This window comes from Lepidochelys kempii, chromosome 1 (genome assembly GCF_965140285.1).
Source record: "Lepidochelys kempii isolate rLepKem1 chromosome 1, rLepKem1.hap1, whole genome shotgun sequence".
Taxonomy (NCBI): domain Eukaryota; kingdom Metazoa; phylum Chordata; order Testudines; family Cheloniidae; genus Lepidochelys; species Lepidochelys kempii.
This window is the reverse complement of record NC_136380.1, coordinates 165528136-165547088: the sequence shown is the minus strand read 5'-3', so window position 1 is coordinate 165547088 and position 18953 is coordinate 165528136. Positions and strand designations below refer to the sequence as shown.

Genomic DNA, 18953 nt, shown 5'->3' with positions numbered 1-18953 from the left:
ACAGATGAAACCTCACCCTCAGAGATGTTCCAATCAGCTTATTTCACAGACTAGACTCCTTTCTAGTTTGGGCCCAATCCTTTCCCCTGGTACAGTCCTTGTTCTAGCTCAGGTGGTAGCTAGCAGATTTCTCATGACTGCAGTCCCTTGTTCCATTTCACCCCCTTATATATGTTTAGCACAATTTGGGAATCTTTTCTCTTTGGGTCCCCACCCCTCCTTCTAAATGGAAAAACACCAGGTTTAAGATGGATTCCAGTACCAGGTGACATGGTCACATCTCCTGAGACCCCAAGCCTTCATTCTTCTGGGCCTCACTCACAGGAAGGCTTGCAAGTAAACAGAGCCATCTACAGTCAGTTGTTCTAGTTGATGGGAGCTATCAAGATTATGAACCACTATTAATGGCCCGCACTTTGCATAATTACAATAGGACCTCAGAGTTATATTTTATATTTCTAGTTTCACATACAGGAATGATACATTTATACAAATAGGATGACCACACTCAGTAGATTATAAACTTTGTAATGATACCTTACAAGAGACCTTTTTCATGAAGCATATTCCAGTTACATTATATTCACACTCATTGTGACGTTGCACTCCATATGATTTTATGAAAATATCCTGATAAGACCCACTTCTTTTCCTCTTCTTTAAGCCTTGGCTGCACTGGGAGTTTGCCCCAATCCCAGCCATTGAAGACTATTCACAGACGTAGCTGGAGCAGTGCAAACTCCTAATGTAGGCAGGCATAGCTGCTATTCACACTGGTGGGGCCTAGCCTTGCTTGAAATAAAGGTAACCTGATGTAGTGCAAATAGCCTGCCTATACCAGAGGTGGTACCAATGCATCCACACCTGTGGCTAGAACCAGGATAAATTCCTAGCTGTAGACAAGGCCTTGGTTCTCCTTTTACCATGTTGCATGCATCTAACCTCTCCTCCTTGCTTGCATCTGTCTTTTCATCCTCCTTCCTCTAGAATCTTTTTGCTTTCTTTTTCTCTTCTTAGCAACCGCAGCATATAACAGTAGCGCCATGTTGAAATACAGGAGCACTTCACAGATGCAGCTGGCTGTGAAGTGAAACTGAGTGGGGTTATAACATCCTTGTCAGTTTCCTTTTGCGGCCTTCTCCACCTGTAGGTAGACTTTGCGCATGAGACACTACTCTGGAGTTGATTGCCTGTTCAAGGGGTGTGTATGAGAGAGACTACCGATCAGAAATAATAATAATAATTAATAAGCACATATATGGTGTGTTTTTATCTGTAGTTGTTAGTGCTTTGCAAATGCTGGTAAACTTCCTCAGTTTTATCCCCAGTGGATAGAGTGAAATGATTTTCCCAAAATCACACAATGAGTCAGTAGTATAGCCAGTAATAGAACCCACATCCTCTGACTCTAAGTCCAGTGTCCTATCTGCTGGAACAGATGAGGCTCCTTTGCTGGGAGGCAATATGGGAAGCCCAGAATGCATAGCTGATCTGGCATTTTGAAGGAAAAATTTAAATCAGATTAATGTCAACAAGGCTATGCAAAAGTCAGAGTGAACTGCAGATAGATCCTACTACAGCTTGATAATTTTTCAAGATAAAGTAGACAAAATGATTCTTCGTATAATTTAAATTCACATAAAAAGCCAATATTTAGTGCTGTGAAGCTATTTGAAATAATTAAGGAGTAAATGTATTTGAACGATTTATATCTCTTCCAAATAACAGGCTGTTGTATTCAATAATTTCTTATTATGCATCAGATCAAAACTAGTAGGAAATTTGCTCATTTTTAAAAATTCCAAATGTTCATCTATTTTTTTTGTTCATTTTCAGCTACTATAGGGCCTCCTGTTATAGTAAATGTGGATTCAACACCTGATTCGCTTTTCCTTAGCTTCGTGCCCCCTGTAAAAGAAGATACTTTACAATATCTTGTGCGCTATTGGGAGAAATCAACAAATAAACAACATGTAAGAATTCTTTTTATCTCTCTCCTTTTTTTGGCAAAATGGTAGAAAGAAATGGAGGGCAAAGTTGTAATATTGACCTTTTTTCCAGCAGAAAAGAAGCTTGTTAGTTAACTGAAGGGAAGTTAATCTAATCTGGGCTCAGATTTATTAACTGTTATTAATTGAATGGATGTAAAGTTTTCCAAAGCCCTTAAGTGACTTAGGAATTCCATTTTCAAAAGTGATTTGGGCTCCTAAACACCTTCATTCTGAAAATCAGACTCCTAAGTCACGTAGGCACTTTTGAAAATTTTACCTAGGACCTCCGAGATTTTTCTCTCTCTCAGGCCTTGTTTGGACTGGGAATTTCAGCCACTTGTGTCCAGTTACTGGAGTAGCTGTGCTGGTTCAAATCAAAGCCTTAATGTAGACAGGTGCAAAACTGCTACAAAACCTGATTTGTGCAGTATCAAGAAAGGTGAGCTGTGCCAGTTCAAATCTTGGCCTATGGATAGGGCCCTACCAAATTCACAGTCCATTTTCGTCAATTCCATGGTCATAGGATTTTAAAAATTGTAAATTTCATGATTTCAGTTATTTAAATCTGAAATTTCCTTGTGTTGTAATTATAAGGGTCCTGACCCAAAAAGGAGTTTGGGGGGTGAGGGGGATCGCACGGTTATTGGGGGGGGGCGTTGTGCGGGTTGTGGTACTGCTACACTTACTTCTGCGCTACTGTTGGCAGCGGTGTTGTCTTCAGAGCTGGGCAGCTGGAGAGCGGCGGCTGCTGGCCTTGAGCCTAGGTCTGAGGCAGCGCTGCCATCAGCAGCAGCACAGAAGTGAGGATGGCCTGGTCGGGTATTGCCACCTTCATTTCTGTCATGCTGCCTGCAGAGCAGGGCCCTCAAATCAGCAGCTGCTGCCCTCCAGCCACCCAGCTCTGAAGGCATCAGTGCAGAAGTAAGGGTGGCAATACTGTGAAACCCCCCCCCCCCAAAGATAACCTTGTAGACCCCCTGCAACTCCTTTTTTGGTTAGGACCACCAATTTGAGAAACACTGGTCTCTTCTGTTAAATCTGTATAGTATAAGGTAAAAGCACACAAAAGACCAGATTTCACGGGGAGAGGCCAGATTTCATTGTCCGTGATGTGTTTTTCATGGCCGTGAATTTGGTAGGGCTCTACCTATAGAGGTTTTGCAAACATATGGTGTACACCAAGTCATTAGTGTAGTTATACTTTTGTCAGGGCCACCAATGGCTATAAGCAGGGCAAATTCCCAGTCTGGACATGCTGGTTTTGGTTGAATAAACTGCCCACAAATGAGGAATTTTTGTTTTAAAGACATAGACTGATTTTTTTCATAAATGAAAAAATCCGCCCCGTCCAGAGCTGTCCCATCTGTAGAGCAGACCAGGGCAACCACACTGGTGCAGCTCACCTTCCTTGATACTGCACAGGTCAGGTCTTGTAGCAGATTTGCACCTGACTACATTAAGGCTTTGATTTGAACCAGCACAGCTACTCCAGTAACTGGACACAAGTGGCTGAAATTCCCAGTGCAAACAAGACCTGAGGTGCTTTGGGGGGTGCTCAGGGCGGCCCGGGGGGCCTGGTGCCGGCAGCAGAGGTCGGGCCCGTGCCCCACACTCACTGGCCAAGGTGTTTTGTTTCTTTTTGTTTCCTGCAGCCCCCTGGGCTCTGTCTCTGTCTCTGGGGCCGGGTCACTTGGTGCTGCCGCAGCCTGTTCCATGGGCTCTCGGTGTCACCCAGCCACTAATGCCTGGGCAGGCTGCCCCTGCCCCTGCCCTTCCGCCTCAGACGGACCCTTCCCTTTTCTGGTGGGACCCTTCACTAACACAGGGGGTCACCTAGCACAGGTGAATGCCAGCCAGTAGTCTCCATCGCCTAGCATTGGTGTCCCCCCAGTGCCCCACACGTCCCCCTTCCACTGCCCTTTCTCCCCTCTCCCAGCACTGTGTGGGGTCCTCCAGTGCCACCTCTTATCACCCCCCCCCCACCTCAAGGTCCTCCTTGCCTTTCAGCTCTCCAGCCTTGGGGTTCCCCTCCCTGCAGTACCAGGACCTGGGGTCCCACAACTCTGCTCTCTCCACCACCCACCAGGACTGGGGTCCTCCATCCATCTGCTTTTCTGCCTCCTCCCCAGCCCCCAGAGAAAACAAATCTTAGCGCTCCTCCTGAGTACTGGAGGGTCCTGGGGGTCCCCCAGAACCAGGGCACATATAGGCGTGCCAAGAGCCACCCAGTTCCCGAGACATGGGCTCTCAGTGTTGCGAACGTATAATTACATTTAAAAAAAAATCTACTGAGGGTAGCGAGACCATATGCACCTGGGAAGTGAATTTGCTGCAAGAAAGTCCAGGAAGATGGATTTCAGAATCTAAGCAGTGTAACGCTGATCGTGATCGGTGAGATTTTTTTTTTAAATTATATGAACTTCATTATAATTATATTGTAGTTCTTTTCTATAACAACATTATAATTATACAGCTGGGCGCTATCAATATTTAACCTACGGCCAGCAGTTGCCCTTGAAGTTCACTGTAACCAGATTAGATCTGTATAAAAAATGTTAAGGTGGGCCCCATACAGGCTGATTTGCCCCAGTCCCTGCACCCCCCTAGGGACGGCCCTGCCTCTGGCTTTCCAACTACTTACCCTTTTCATTTCAGTTAATGAGCTGAGCTTTTTTTTAAAAAAGACAGACCATGTCAAGGTTAATGCACCTCCCTCCTTTCCCAGAAAAACTGAGTTTTCTGACACACTTTTAACATACTCCCCTTCCTCTAGCTGACATACAGATGAGATAGAACTCAGACCTCATGTCATAACTTTTAGCTTTGACATTAAGAATTAATCAAGTTCTTAACTGAGCTACCCAGCATTGAAAAAGGCAAACTGCTAGCTTTGTTAGACTGAGGACATAAGAATGCATTTAGTGTTGCCCTACAGTTCTCCCTGCTAGCTCCGTTCTTGTGAGTAGGCAAAGAAATAAATTGGTGAACAGCATGATCTTCACTGGACCGAACTTTTGTCTAATTCAGTTCTTGCTGTCTGGGGCCAGTGCTCTAGTGTCAAGAGTGGAGTGTTGATGCAAAAAGAACACCATATTTGCATCTGTCTTTAATCCCTAGATAATGGTTCTGGGCATCCTAGCCCAGAACCTGGTATTTTAAAGCAGCAGATTTGTTTTTGCCGATATTTTTGTTTTGTTGTTTTTCCAACTCCTACTCCTTCCAAATCACCATTTACTGCAGGTATTGGCACAAAAATACTGCAGACTTTCAGAGGTTCGAAGGGTGTTTTGTGTACAGTGAAATTTTACATTAACCTACTTGCATTCACAAAATAAATAATCATGTCCGTGGTAGATGGGGAGCGTAAATAGCCAGATTTTGTTTCATTGAAGCAGAATGCCTCTATTTAGTAACATTTGCATTTAAAATGCACTGCAATAAGAAGCTCATACAGTTACACTACTTCTCTTGCATACTGTATAAATGTTAGTTATGAAAAATAATATTGTGAAGCTTTTGAATGGAAACTTGTGAATTCAAGTTGATTGTATTGAAGAAAACTCTTAATAGAAATATGGTTTTTGTAATAATATTATTTGCAATAACATATAAATTCACTTTTTTTTTTTTAAACAGGAAACAGAATGGACCAAGAATACCCGAATCGGACTTCTGAATCTAAAGCAACTGACAGAGTATTGTTTTCAAATACGAGCAAAAGTCCATATATTACATGACAACATTGGACCATTAAGCAAAACTGATTGTCACAGAACTGCAGTTAATGGTATAAATCTTACTTCATGAACACCTGTTTTATCTCTTGTGTAATGAAACTGGTATAAAACTTGAGTCTTAAATAGCTAGCTGTTTTAATTTACTTTATCACACAACCAGTACCTGTCTTCAGTTTTAAAAGGGCACTGTTTTTTAGTAGTTCAAGAACTTATTCTCATTCATTTTCACATAATGAGTTTTTCAGCAGCTCAATAAATAAGAGAGAGTAAACCAGAGCATCTGCCTCCCTTTCTCCACCCCTCCTAGATAGGATTTTTTGTTTTTTGTTTTTTTTGATGGGGCTGTTAAGGTACAAATACAAATATATATTGGTATTCTAAGGGGAAATTACTTACTGGTAATTCCTTTTCTCACCTTGGGTCAAATTTGTTTGAAGGAAAACTCACCATGTCCCTCTCTGCCCTATCCCGTTCACCTGATCCCGGGCTCTGCAATTGTATGGAGAATGGGCAGGAGAGAGAGGAGGGGTGAGACAAGGTTGGGGAGGGCAAGGACAATTCAGAAACCAGTAAAGTTTGGTCTCATCTATATGTTGGCCACAGTGTTAGAATCTGGTTTGTCTGTGTCTGAGCTTAAGCCTGGTTTTAAACTCTGTTGTAAAGCCTGTGTAGATTTAGGCCTTCATGTTATGTCTCATACTCTAACCTGGAGGAATCACCTCTAGGCATGAGAAGACAGAATAGGCTCCATGCTCACATACTCCTTTTTCAATCCTCTCCCTACACAAATGTGTCAAACAAGGTGCTGCTTTAGGGCATGATCCTGCAAGATGCTGAGCACTCTGGCTCTAACCTAGTAAAGCTCTTAAAATACAGTAACTCCTCACTTAACATCATCCCTGTTTCTCGTTACATTGCTGACCAATTAGAGAACATGCTCGTTTAAAGCTGCCCAATGCTCCCTTATAATGTTGTTTGGCAGCTGCCTGCTTTGTCCACTGCTTGCAGAAAGAGCAGCCCGTTGGAGCTAACTGGTGGGGGCTTGGAACCAGGGTGGACCGGCAGCCCCCCTAGCAGCTCCCCTAAGTTCCCTGTGCGGCAGCTGTCCAGCAGGCTATCAACTGCCTGGTAGTTCAGCTGTCCCTCCCCCCACTGCCATGTGCTGCTCCTGCCCTCTGCCTTGGAGCGGCTCCTGGGAGCCTCCTGCTTACTGTGCAGAGGTCGGGGGGGGAGGGGGTGCTAATGTCAGGGTGTCCCCCTCCCCCCTGCTCCTGTGCCCCATCTCCATAGAGCAGGGGGACACACGACAGGGCTCAGGACAGAGGGAGCGTGCTGGCGGAAGTTGCTGTCTCAACTTGCTGATCTACTTAAAAAGGCAGTTTACTTGGAGTGGGGTCAGCATACTTAAAGGGGCAATGTACGTCTCTCTCTCTCTCACACACACACACACACACACACACACACACACGCCTCTCTCGCACGCATGGTGTGTGTCTCTGTCTCTCTCTCTGCCATGCTGTCTCCCCTCCCTCCATTTGTGCTTGCTTGTAGAGTGTGAGGTTACATTAACAACAGGGATGAGCTGAGTGCTAGTTCATCATTTAGCAGAAAGGCATTCCCTGGGAAATATCCCACCCTCTGACTCCTCCACCTCAACCAAGCTTCACAGTCATCATTGCTGTGTACAGTATTCAATTGTTTAAAACTTATACTCTGTGTATGTATATATATAGTCTTTTGCCTGGTGAAAAAAATTTCTCTGGAACCTAACCCCCGCATTTACATTAATTCTTATGGGGAAATTGGATTCGGTTAACTTGGTTTTGCTTAAAGTACATTTTTCAGGAACATAAACTACAACGTTAAGCGAAGAGTTACAGTATGTTCTTAACTTTAAGCATGTGCGCACACCACTGGGACTACTCCTATGTTAGTTAAGTACATGTTTCAGTGCGTTAACAGGGCAGAGTGGATGAATTTAAATAAGAGTTAAGCCTCTGGGTCTGCCATTCTAGTACCTCACACTGAATCATTGTTTAATAGAGCAATGCAAATTATCCAGGGCAAATACACTAATATTAATATTTCTTCTGCTTAGTGGGATTTGGATCTCAGCCTGTGAATTTCTACATTGTTTGGCTTAAGATAGTAGTGTTCGTTTTAAACAAAATTTTGAGAAGAATGAGACATAGCATGATGTACTTGCTATTGATGTTTCTCCTCCTCTTCCCAGCAATTTTTGATAAAAGTTCGTGTTCCCCATAGCTCTTTTACTCCCATGTTAAAGCTGGAGAGTATCATTTTATTTTGTTTTTTGATAGTGTCTGTCACTATCATGTCTAAGGTTTGATTCTAGAAAAAGAGTTCCATGTGCCTGAAATACACGTTTAGCACCTCTGGCGGAAGCTACTCATGACCTGTAAGTTACGCAGTGATACTGCCGTGCACAAGAGGTGAAGCTTCTGTGTTGTTGTGTTAAACAAGGGAAGTCTATAAAAGCCTCCTCCTTATTATGATGCAATTTAAATTAGTATCCAAAACAATTGATTAGTTTTCACATTAAAAAGTTATCAAGACTTGTTGATAAACTTGACGCCCGTGGAGTAAAAAGAAAAAGCTTTTGATATATACATTTTTACTTCTCTCTTTTCAGATGCAACCAGAGCTGGATTTGTTGTAATAATATTTGTTGCAGCCACAGTTACTGTGGTGTTTTCAGCAATTGTCTGTTTCCTTTTTATTCAGAAATTTCATCAAGTCGTTAAATATTGGTTTCAACCTCCTTTTAAAATGCCTCCACATATTGAAGAGGTAGGTGGTTTTTGTCTTTTTGTTTCGCAGAAGAGGTAGTGGTGTGACTGGAATGAACTGGTTAGGTTAGTTGAGCTCACATAGACGCTACAAAATATTAAACTCTTGCCTGTCTGAGTTTACATTCAAACTCCATAAATGCAGTATAGCTTGTTGCTTTTCATATTTAGTGTGGCTGTAATATAACTCCAGTTTATGCCATTTTACTTAGCTGGAATCCTTTGCTCACTCTGTACTTAAGTACAGATATTGTGGTGTTCCTTTGTGTGAAACTCTCATAACATGAAAAAAGGAAATTCAATTTTTTGTTTTAAAATAAAAATATTGATTAATCAGCAGACCAATTCTTCACTAGAGAACTGAGACCAAATTGCAGGTGATACAGTATTAGGAGTTTGGGGGTTTAAGTAGACTTTATCGCTCACGTACTGAATTACAGGGGAGCATGTGCCATTTTAAGAGTGGACACCAAATATCAGAATCTCTGAAGGCCTTGGGAGATGAAAGGTATATGTGGGGGTGGGGGGATTGTTTTGGGTGGGGGTTTGTTTTGTATGGTTTATTACAGTTCACAGATGAATGACGAAAGATGCATGTGACTTTTTTTTCTGGCAGCTCATGCATCTCTGTACTGAAGAACATTTCAGCTCTGTTCAACTTCCTCTTTTTACGTTTTAAACAGGAAATGTTTTTCTATTGATCATGAATTAAAATTTATGGCTTGAGACAACTTCCACATCATGTGTTAAACATTTCTACTATCAAAAACAATCCTTTGAGCTAGGGTGCTTTTGTGATTAAGGAACTGGATCAGGACTTCAGGATCTGGGTTCAGTTTCCAAGTCTGCTATAGATTTCCTGCATGACCTACGGCAAGACACTTAATCTGTCTCTGCCTCAGTTCCTGTCTGTAAAATGAAGATGATGATGATGATTTCCCACCTCAAAAGGGTTTTGTGAGGAGAAGTTTAATAACGTTATGCAATTAGATATTATTATTATTATGATGGGGGGGCACAGAAGTACCTAAATATGTTCACTTTTTAAAAATACACATTATATTATGGAAAGGATGGTAAGAGTTATTCTGTTTTCTAATGCTTACTCTCCATCAGAATTTATAACCCTCAGTGCAGAGGTCGTTAGGATTCCAACTGGATAGTAAGCAGCAGAAATCAGGTGAATGCTTCAGCAACAGTGAACCTGTTTTCAGGCAAATAACACTGATAATGATGCATACATATTACAAGCAGAATTGTTTCTAAATGTTTTCCAAGAGGGGTTATCTGGCCTAGTGCTTTTCTTCCTCTTACATCTATGGATATGTGAAAAGATTGTCATTAGAACAAGTTACCATAGTTAATATATGGTAGTGGCTTCTATTTCATATGTATTTTTTTTTTTAGCTTTTCAGAAAGTCACACAGTTCCTCCTTTTGACCAAATTCAAGGCTTTCATTTGAGTTACAGGAAGCAGATTTGATATTTTCCCACTCCTTTGGTGTAGCAAAAAAAATCACAAACTGATTATTTCTTGAATTCATTAAAATGTACTTATTTGCTCTTCCTGTCTTTAAAATCTACTTGTAAAAATTATTTGAATCAGATTAATGCCAGAGGTAAGAAAGTCATGATAAAATAACTTTAAATTGTTCCTTGTCCCTACCCTGTCACCTGTATCTATAATTAAAACTATATTAATACAGAAGCCAACAAAAATGTTATGCCATGTTGTAGTTTGTAACGTTAGGAAAGTTTTTGGCTTCTAGGCTTTCTAACTAGCCCTGGAATAACTCCTCAACAATAAAAATTTTGTGCTCAGCTGTCTGAGGTGCTCTCACGTCCTCTGTTCCAACTGAAATGTATTCAAAGACACAAGATCAGATTTCTAAGATCTCAGAATCTTCCTCAGATCTAAGAATTTTTCCTTGTTTCCCTGGATTAAAAATCCACACTTTTTAGTACAAGGCTGTTTATAATTTGAAATGCAAAATATAAATTATAGGAATAGTATTTTGTTAGGGTTTGCAGATAACAATATGGGAAGGTGGAGATCTAATCCAACTTGCACTGTACTGAAAACTTTGTGTTCTCATTTGCCCTGTCAGTATTTCAGACCTCTTTCTCAAGAGCCTCTCAGTTGTTTAGGACCATCTGTGTTGTGCTTGTTTTAGGCCTTTTGTTTGGTGGGGTGATAGATTTGTTTATTTTGTCCTGGGGCAATCTACTTAAAGCTGACATTCATCATTAAGTTGGGTATGCTGCTATTCTAGTTGCATACATGCATTCATAGTGTCTGGTTGCATTTTTATAAATCCAAAACTCCACGAGTTGTCCGTATAAAGTGATACCGAATAGGTGTCAAAAGGTGTGTAAGAACAAAAAAATCATATCAGCCTGGTCCTTGTCCAGTATTAATCAATGTAAAGCAGAGGTGTAGCCATGGGTGGGCCTGAGTGGACTGCGGCGAGCCCGCTTAGCATCCAGGCCCATCCAAATCGGGGCCGGATCCCTCCAAATCCACAGGCTGGGACTCCTGACCCCAGCTCGGTGTCCGACCACGTCCCTCTCCTGCTGGCTTTTAAAACACTGCTGCCCTGGTCTGCGGCCCCAGTGCTAGTCCCTCGGGGGTGGGGAGGGGAGGGCAAAGGGAGGTTGCCTCGTGGGGGCAGGTCGGGCAGGGCTAGTGCTGGGACTGGAGACTGGGGCAGCAGCACGCATTGCCAGCAGGTAGGGGATGCAGTCTGACAGATTGGGTTGGGAGGGATGGATGGAGCTCAAGCCCTGGTGGGGCCCTCCCTCCTGCCCATGGGCGTGCCCCGCAGCCTGTGTGCCCCGAGTGGTCAGGGGTGACGGGGGGAGGTGGGCCCCCCATCCCTCCTGCTCCCCCTCTGCAGGGCCCCCATCCCTCCTGTCGTCCCCCCGTGCCCTGCCCAGTCATTGCCTGCCCACCTGCCTAAAAGCCAGGACCCACCCAGGTTTCCTGTCTTAACAGCACTGATGTAAAGTGCATGAAACTTTTGTTTGTTCCACATGGGCTATCGAGAGGTGAACTTCTGGTGGCAGGCACGCAGCCTGATGGCAATTCTGTAGTGCTTTATACTGTGTATAAAATATATTAGCTTTATTACAGCCCAGTTCCTGTACTTGACCACCCAGTCTTAACATTTGAGATGTCAGCCAATTTGAACACCCACCTGTGAAATTAAATAACTCTAGCTAATAGAATACTGTGATTAATCAACATATAATGTACTCTATTGACTTGCATTATATTGATGAATATTGATGAAGAATGTATCATTTGATATTTTGACTAATTCAGCAACTAAAAGTTTCCAACTTAGAGCTCTAACACTTAAATTTTGTTACATTCAAGTGTGTTGGTGATGTCAAAGCTCTGTTTGTAGATGACAGGCTGTCAAATGGTTAATTTTTGGTGTGTTTTGCTTTTAAAAGATAGTTGGAGTAGGTCATGTTTGAAAGTTGTGTTTCATGACAAGTGTCTCTAAGATGGGAAATGAAACAGGCTTTTAAAACATTTAATGGTGTGTACTGATTAAACTGGAAACCTTTAAAACAATTAGAACACTGTTTTTTGCTGAAAATAACAGTCAAGTCTGAGCTAATCAAGTTAGGGAAAAAACATGTTAGTTTGTTATACTGTTGGTTTAAATACTTTGACCTTTGATTTAGTGTTTTTTTTTTTTAAAAAAAGCTCTTTGCATTTATCAACATTGCACTAGTACTGTTTCTATAAAATGAGTCACAGGTGTGCATCTATGCTCACAAGTACAGAGTCTAATTACTGCATACATGTGATTATTATGGAGTACTTGTTGCACCTTAGAGACTAACCAATTTATTTGAGCAGGACAGTGGGGTGGGAGGAGGTATTGTTTCATGATCTCTGTGTGTATATAAAGTCTGCTGCAGTTTCCACGGTATGCATCCGATGAAGTGAGCTGTAGCTCATGAAAGCTCATGCTCAAATAAATTGGTTAGTCTCTAAGGTGCCACAAGTACTCCTTTTCTTTTTGCGAATACAGACTAACACGGCTGTTACTCTGAAACATGTGATTATTATGTTTCCTAGCAGCCTCAAGTTCTGTGTGACGACACATTTTTGAAAGGACTATTTATAATAGCTTTGGTTTTTGTAATGTGACTTCTAAGTAGAGCCAGCTTTTAAGATCACCCTCTCCAAATTATGACACTAAAAATTGCTCCATATATATACTGTAAACACAGTACAGTTGTGAAATGTGTGTTAACTACGTAGGTAGAGTGAAAGTAAGTTAGGATGCTTCTATATTAAAGTGATATTTTAACATTGAGAAATTCCTATTCTGGGTAGATAAAGTAGTAAGAAACTACAGAATGCTCCTGATGCATACATGGCAAAAGTTACAAAGTAGTTGGAAGCTGGAAAATCCCTATAGAATTTACTTTCATTTTGCCTTGCCAAGTTTTCTCAGCTGATATCAACAGATTATAAGAAATAGAATGGAAGTTCCCCAGTTCAGTATGAAATGAAAGATGCTGCAGGTTTTTTCTGCTGTCTTCCAGTAAGTAACAGAATCCCAGTAAAATTAACAGAAAAGTACACTGGGACATTTGTGGTCATTTAAAAATGATTAATCATATATCTGATTAACTTCTCAGAGTTATTCCTGTCATCAAAAGTAGGAATGATTCTAATATGAAAATACTGTAAGGCCAAATCCTGCAGTCCCAATTCAGGCAACATTCTTAGTGACTTCAGTGACTGAGGACTGCAGGATTTGCTCTTTAGTTTGTGTGGATTTGTTTGCATAAAAAAAATCTACATTACAAGAAACATTTATTAATATTTCAAAGTCAAGCACTCAGAATTTGGGAACTACCCAAAATAAGGTTGCTGGTGCAACTTTAATTCAACTCCCATGTGCATATGCATTTTGATGATAGTCTTTAATTACATGATCAAACATGACTTTTTCCACAGAATCTGTCTCATTCAGTGAGTGGATTATTAAATATTTCTTTTTATTCCCCCCTCGTTCTGTGTGTGGCCCCAGGCTTCATTTACTGGACACCCTCAAACTCTGCTTTCCCCATAACCTCTTTAGTGCTTCACTTCAATGAATTTGTCTTCACCACACTCCTGAGATGAGTGGGTAATATCCCCATTTTACGGGTGGAGAGCTGAGGCACAGAGAGAGTAAGGCCAAAATTACCAAGTGTCCACTAATTTTGAATGCCTAACTGAAGACTTATGAGGGCCTGATTTTTCAGAGAACTTGGCATTTTTATAGCATGTTGTGTTGAGAACACAGCTCCTATTGAATTCAATTGCTGGTATGAATGCTTTGCACTTTGGCATATCTGGTGCCAAGTGGCTCTTTCAGGCATCCAGAAATGGAACACAGAGGCTTGGTGTCAATTACCAACTTGTGCTGGTATAACTGTTACACCTGGGGGAGTTCTGTGCCACTGCGCATGCATAGAATTCATGTCCCCCGCAGATTTCTTTGCTTCCCTGCAGAAAAATGACTTTCTGACAGGGAAGCAAAGGATCACTCTTGTGGCTTTCAAGTGACCCTCCCCAGTAGTATGTTTTGGGTGCCCAGGGCAGCCGACAGAGAGGTAAAACACTGTGGGGCAGAGGATGGGACTGGGGAAATCCTGGCTTGTGGCTCCTACCCTGCTCTGGGTTCAGCTGCTAGTCCTGGCAGAGTTGGGGAGGACGGGACTTCCTCTTCCCCTGCACAGCTGGTATCCAGAGTCGGGTCACACCCACCTCCAGATTGTTTGTTTCCCAAGGCTCCAGGAAGCTCTGCAAACTTCCCCCGCACTTCCTGTGCCCAATGTTCCTCAGCTGCAGGGGGAGGGATCACTGTATGGGGAGCTGCTCCCCCATCTGCCCAACCCCCCGTGCATCCAGACCCTCCCACTGAGCCTCACCACCACCTGGACCACCCTGACGAGCCACCTGGATCCCCACCCCACTGCACCTGGATTTCCACCCCACTGAGCCCCACTCCCCCAGCATCGGGACCCTACCACTGAGGGCCCCCCGACCTCCCCTGCTGAGCTACAACCATCTTCACCTGGACCCCCCTGCAGAGTCCCATTACCGTTGCACCTCGAACCTCCCAACAAACCCCTGTGCATCCAGATCCCCACACAGAACCCTCTCAACCCACACGTGGATTTCCCACCCCACCCCCGCACTAATCCCCTCCACACTTGGAGTCTGCCTGCCTGCCCGCACCTGGCACGAAGGGGAAGGGCCCTGGGGTGTTGCGCTGTGTCAGGGTTGGGTGCAGCCTCACACCACTGAGTCCGTGTCCCCGGGGGGGCGGGAAGCTGAACAGTGATCTCCCACCTCTGTGCAGCCAGTGGTCTGTGCCTAATGCCATGCTCGAGCTTCCATATTTATTTGACAATAACATTTCGAAGAATTTAAAAATATTATGAGCAGAATTTTTAATTTTTTTGGCACAGAATCCTCTCCGGAGTTAACTGCATCATACAAGGGTATGGGAAATCCTCGCCCCCAAGCAACAGAGGCAATATTTTGAACCCACTCCTGTTAAAAAAAAAAAAAAAAAGAGAAATCCTGGGAGAAATCAGGAGGGGGCATGCGACCCCATGTGTCCGTCCACCCCACACGCATCGCCTCTGTCAAGCGACATAGTTATGCCGACCTGACCCTAGAATAGACAGTACTATGAATACAGGAGGGCTTCTCCTGTCAACATAGCTATCACTTCTTGGGGAGGTGGAGTACCTACGCTGATGGGAGAAGCTCTCCTGTCGGTGTAGGTAGTATTTTCACTAAGCACTACAGTGGCACACTAAGTGTAGACAAGACGCAGTTAATGGCCACCTGTGAAATGTCTGGATTACATGACTACTCCAGTTCCACATAGGAACTCTGTGGCAGAGGCAGGAAAAGAATCCAGTTCTCCAGAATGCTGTTCAGCTTCCCTAACCGGGACAGGAGATTATCCTTTCTCTTCATGAAATCCCCTGCTTCATTCACCACACACCCTCTAACTTCTGCTACAAACAAGGCCCGAGTCCTGTTGACAACAGTCTCATGCACTATACAACCCTGATTCATTCCCAGAGCAGAGCCATCCTGTGCACTGAATGGGGAAGGGACGGGGTGGAAAACATAGCATGTGATCATGTAATTAAATATTGTATCATAACACATATGTATAGAAGGGCTGAATTAAGGTTACAGTCAACCTTCATCCTGGGATTTCCAAATTTCGGAGTGCTTGACTTCAAAGGCACCCTAATGTGCTTTTAATGTAGTATTTTTAATGTAATTTTCCTAATATTTAAAAAATGAGGAAAAATAATTCCATGATGAGGAAGCAATTTACCCCCACCTGGGTCATCAGCAAGGTTCAGACCTTTAGATCTGCAGCACAGAACTTTATCACTTGAGCTGTTATCCTCCCTGTGGGCCAGTCATTAGAGGGGGATGAGCCACACATTTTGCCAATGGGTTTCGCAGTGATCTTCTGACAACAGGGGAATGTAGACATTTGGGAATCCTGGTTCGATTCCAGGTTCTGTAGACTAGTGATTAGGTCCTTCTTCCCTGTAGCTTTAGCCCAGCTGCCATTGCCTGTCTCTAGCTCCCTTTCTCCCTTCTCCCCTTCCTCTTGATTCCTCATCCATCTGCATTCCAGTGTTTGCTTCGTCCTTCTCCATGCTGCCTGGGTGCCAGCAGGAGGATCACAGAGACGCAACATCCCTGCCATTCTGGTGTTCAGTGCCACAGCAACAGCTAGGAGAAGCAGTTGCTCAGAAAGTCCTGCTGAGCCCCTGCAGCCCTTGGGATGGAACATGCTCTGAGCAGATGGAATCGTCAGAGAATTTAGCTGCCAAACTCTAACAAGCCTCTACTGAGCTTCCACAAACAGCTTTTCAGGGGCTTATATTTTGGCCAAATTTGGGTGAATTTTCATGGGGATTGCAAAAGGCACACCCCATGGCACCGAGGTAACCCCTCCCTCCAGGCCAAATTTCAGGTCCCTGCTCCAAAGCACAAAAGGTCTAGAGCATCTCAACAGAACAGTTGCAAGAACATTTTTAACATGTGCAAAACACATTTTTCTGTAATCTCCTGCTTGGAAATGGCTGAATTTTTTTTTAAACTCCTTCTCCCGCACCATAATCAGCCTGAAGCTGACCCAATTAAAGTATGGCAAAATTATAAACAGCAGAAAATAGGGTTTTATAATGAAGTAGTGTTGGGTAACCTTAATTTATGGGTGGCACTATCAGCGCCGCATATAAGTACACATTCCTAAACCATATAGCATGAGATTGGTCTGTTACAGCATTTGTTCTTCAGAGTGCATTATAACTAATTATTGTTTTTTGCCTTTTTTAGTATTTAAAGGATCCTGGAATGCCTGTTTTAGAAGAATTGCAGAATAATTGTGCTGAGGAAGATCCCTGGGACTCCTTGTCAGTTGTTTCCAATGCAGAAGGAAGTCAAGCACTAGTAAAGGACACTCTGACATTCAGACAGCAGATCTACTGAAAGTGGAAAGAACTTCATTACATTGCGGTAGAAGGACCTGTACCAGTGCCTTGATGCTATAGAAAGATGATAGTGTCACTGTTGACAAACCAAGTTGTGGAGTCTTGACTTCCTGAGAACATTGTGTAACCTTGAGTAGGGTTTTAATGGTTTCTACTGCAATTCACCATATGAAGTCCCTTCTCCACGAGAGACTTTTTAAAAATGGATTTGAATGTGAACTGGAAATGAACACTAAAAGAGCAGGGAAAGGACAACAACATGGTTGGAGTAAAATGGCTGCATCTGAACATCTTTGCAGAAAAGACTGCACTATTACTATGAACGGTGTTGATTATTAAGTTGATCTAGGTTCTAACGAATTTTAGTGGACCGTAGCACTTTATGGTAGGATATAGTACTAGAAAGAATTTTTCAGTGAGTTAGATTACTGCACCATGAATGATTATTGATCTTTGCTCATCAGTACTTCTATATAAAGTCTGTCCCTTAGCACACAGTAAGTTAGCACTCAGAAAATGACTCAGACCAATTTTTCACATATATAAAATTTTAAGAGTGTGGTGCTCTATATCTGAAGGAAATAGCATGTTTTCAGGAATCCATTTTGTCCTCCCTCCCCCCTTATTTGTGTGGTTTTTTTTTAAAAAAAAATTTGTTCCAGTAAAAGATGAAAAATTTATATGAGCTGAGGAGAAACCAGCACATAATTCACTCCCAATTAAGGAACCATCATGGAAGGAGTGCTTACAGGGACAGACAGGTTGGATCACTTCTCCTCTGAGCCTTCTGATGCTTGCACAACAATGGCATTAATTTCTTCTACAACTGCAGTGTGGAGATGCTCTCTCTGTAGGGGGCGTCACATCCTTTACAGTGAAATGAACTCCTAAAGCTTGTATCAGACACTAAAATATAACAAGTTTGGCTACCTGGAGAGCCCTTCCAAAAGTCATTCAACAGAACTTGTCGGGTTTTGATGCACATGAACCAAAGCTTTCTGTGTAGTCAGAATACACGTGGGCAAGATGTGTCAAACATAGGGTTTACCCACAGCTAGTGGACACGAAGAACAAAGCCATGGTTCTCTCACCTGCTCAGGCAAGTTCTGACTGCTAGTGAAGACAAGACCCGGGATATGGAGTGTGGCTGTTTGGAGAATGAAGCATCCGAAAATTCTTTACACCACTTCATCGTATACGTGAAAATCTTGCTGTTAAAAATCCTACAACGTGTATTGGAATATTATTTGTATGGACATTTAATACAAATAATTTAAATATGGAAAAAGTGTTTTAGGGTGTTTTGTTTCCCAATGGTTTTTTTCCTTCAAATTCCATGTGGTCATTTGCTATTCCTTTAGGATCTAATCAGTGCCTAAATGAGGAAGAAAGGACTTCTTTCATATGACCATTATGAAGAGCAGAGGTTTATGTGCAGGGATATGGTAAGTTAGCATTATAGAATGCCCTTTTAGTGCCTCTCTTCTTCATTTTCCAGGTTGACCCTTTATTCATATGAAAATAAGCTTCAGTTATGGTTCTAGACAGAATTTAAAAATAAGCACAGTGACATTCTGCTCTTGTCTGGGATGGGGAGAAGTGCTTGTGTGGCTCTAAACTTAAAATTCTGCTCACATTAAACAATATATATGATCAAATGTGACTCATCACTTTCAAATTCAATGACTTCATAAAACATTTTCCATACATCCACCTCACATGTTTAACTTACTGCTTTAAACAAGATAATGTTTTTTTTCCAGTTCTGGTAATGTGGTCTACGTTAAAGTTGTTATCCTTCTGATTAAGGCTAAGATTTAGTCACAGGTATTTTTGGTAAAAGTTATGGTCAGGTCACA

At 42.5% G+C, this 18953-nt stretch overlaps 1 protein-coding gene across 1 annotated transcript in view; it reads left to right on the top strand.

The window, feature by feature from the left end:
• The window catches only part of IFNGR2 (interferon gamma receptor 2), a 39940-nt gene extending 21188 nt beyond the window's left edge, over positions 1-18752 (top strand). Inside the window, exons 4-7 of the mRNA XM_073361877.2 lie at positions 1837-1973; positions 5628-5778; positions 8382-8539; positions 16940-18752. Of these exons, the coding sequence (XP_073217978.1) occupies positions 1837-1973; positions 5628-5778; positions 8382-8539; positions 16940-17092 (599 nt within the window). The 3' untranslated portion in view covers positions 17093-18752. The remainder of the gene's footprint in view (positions 1-1836; positions 1974-5627; positions 5779-8381; positions 8540-16939) is intronic.
• Positions 18753-18953: the final 201 nt, after the last annotated feature.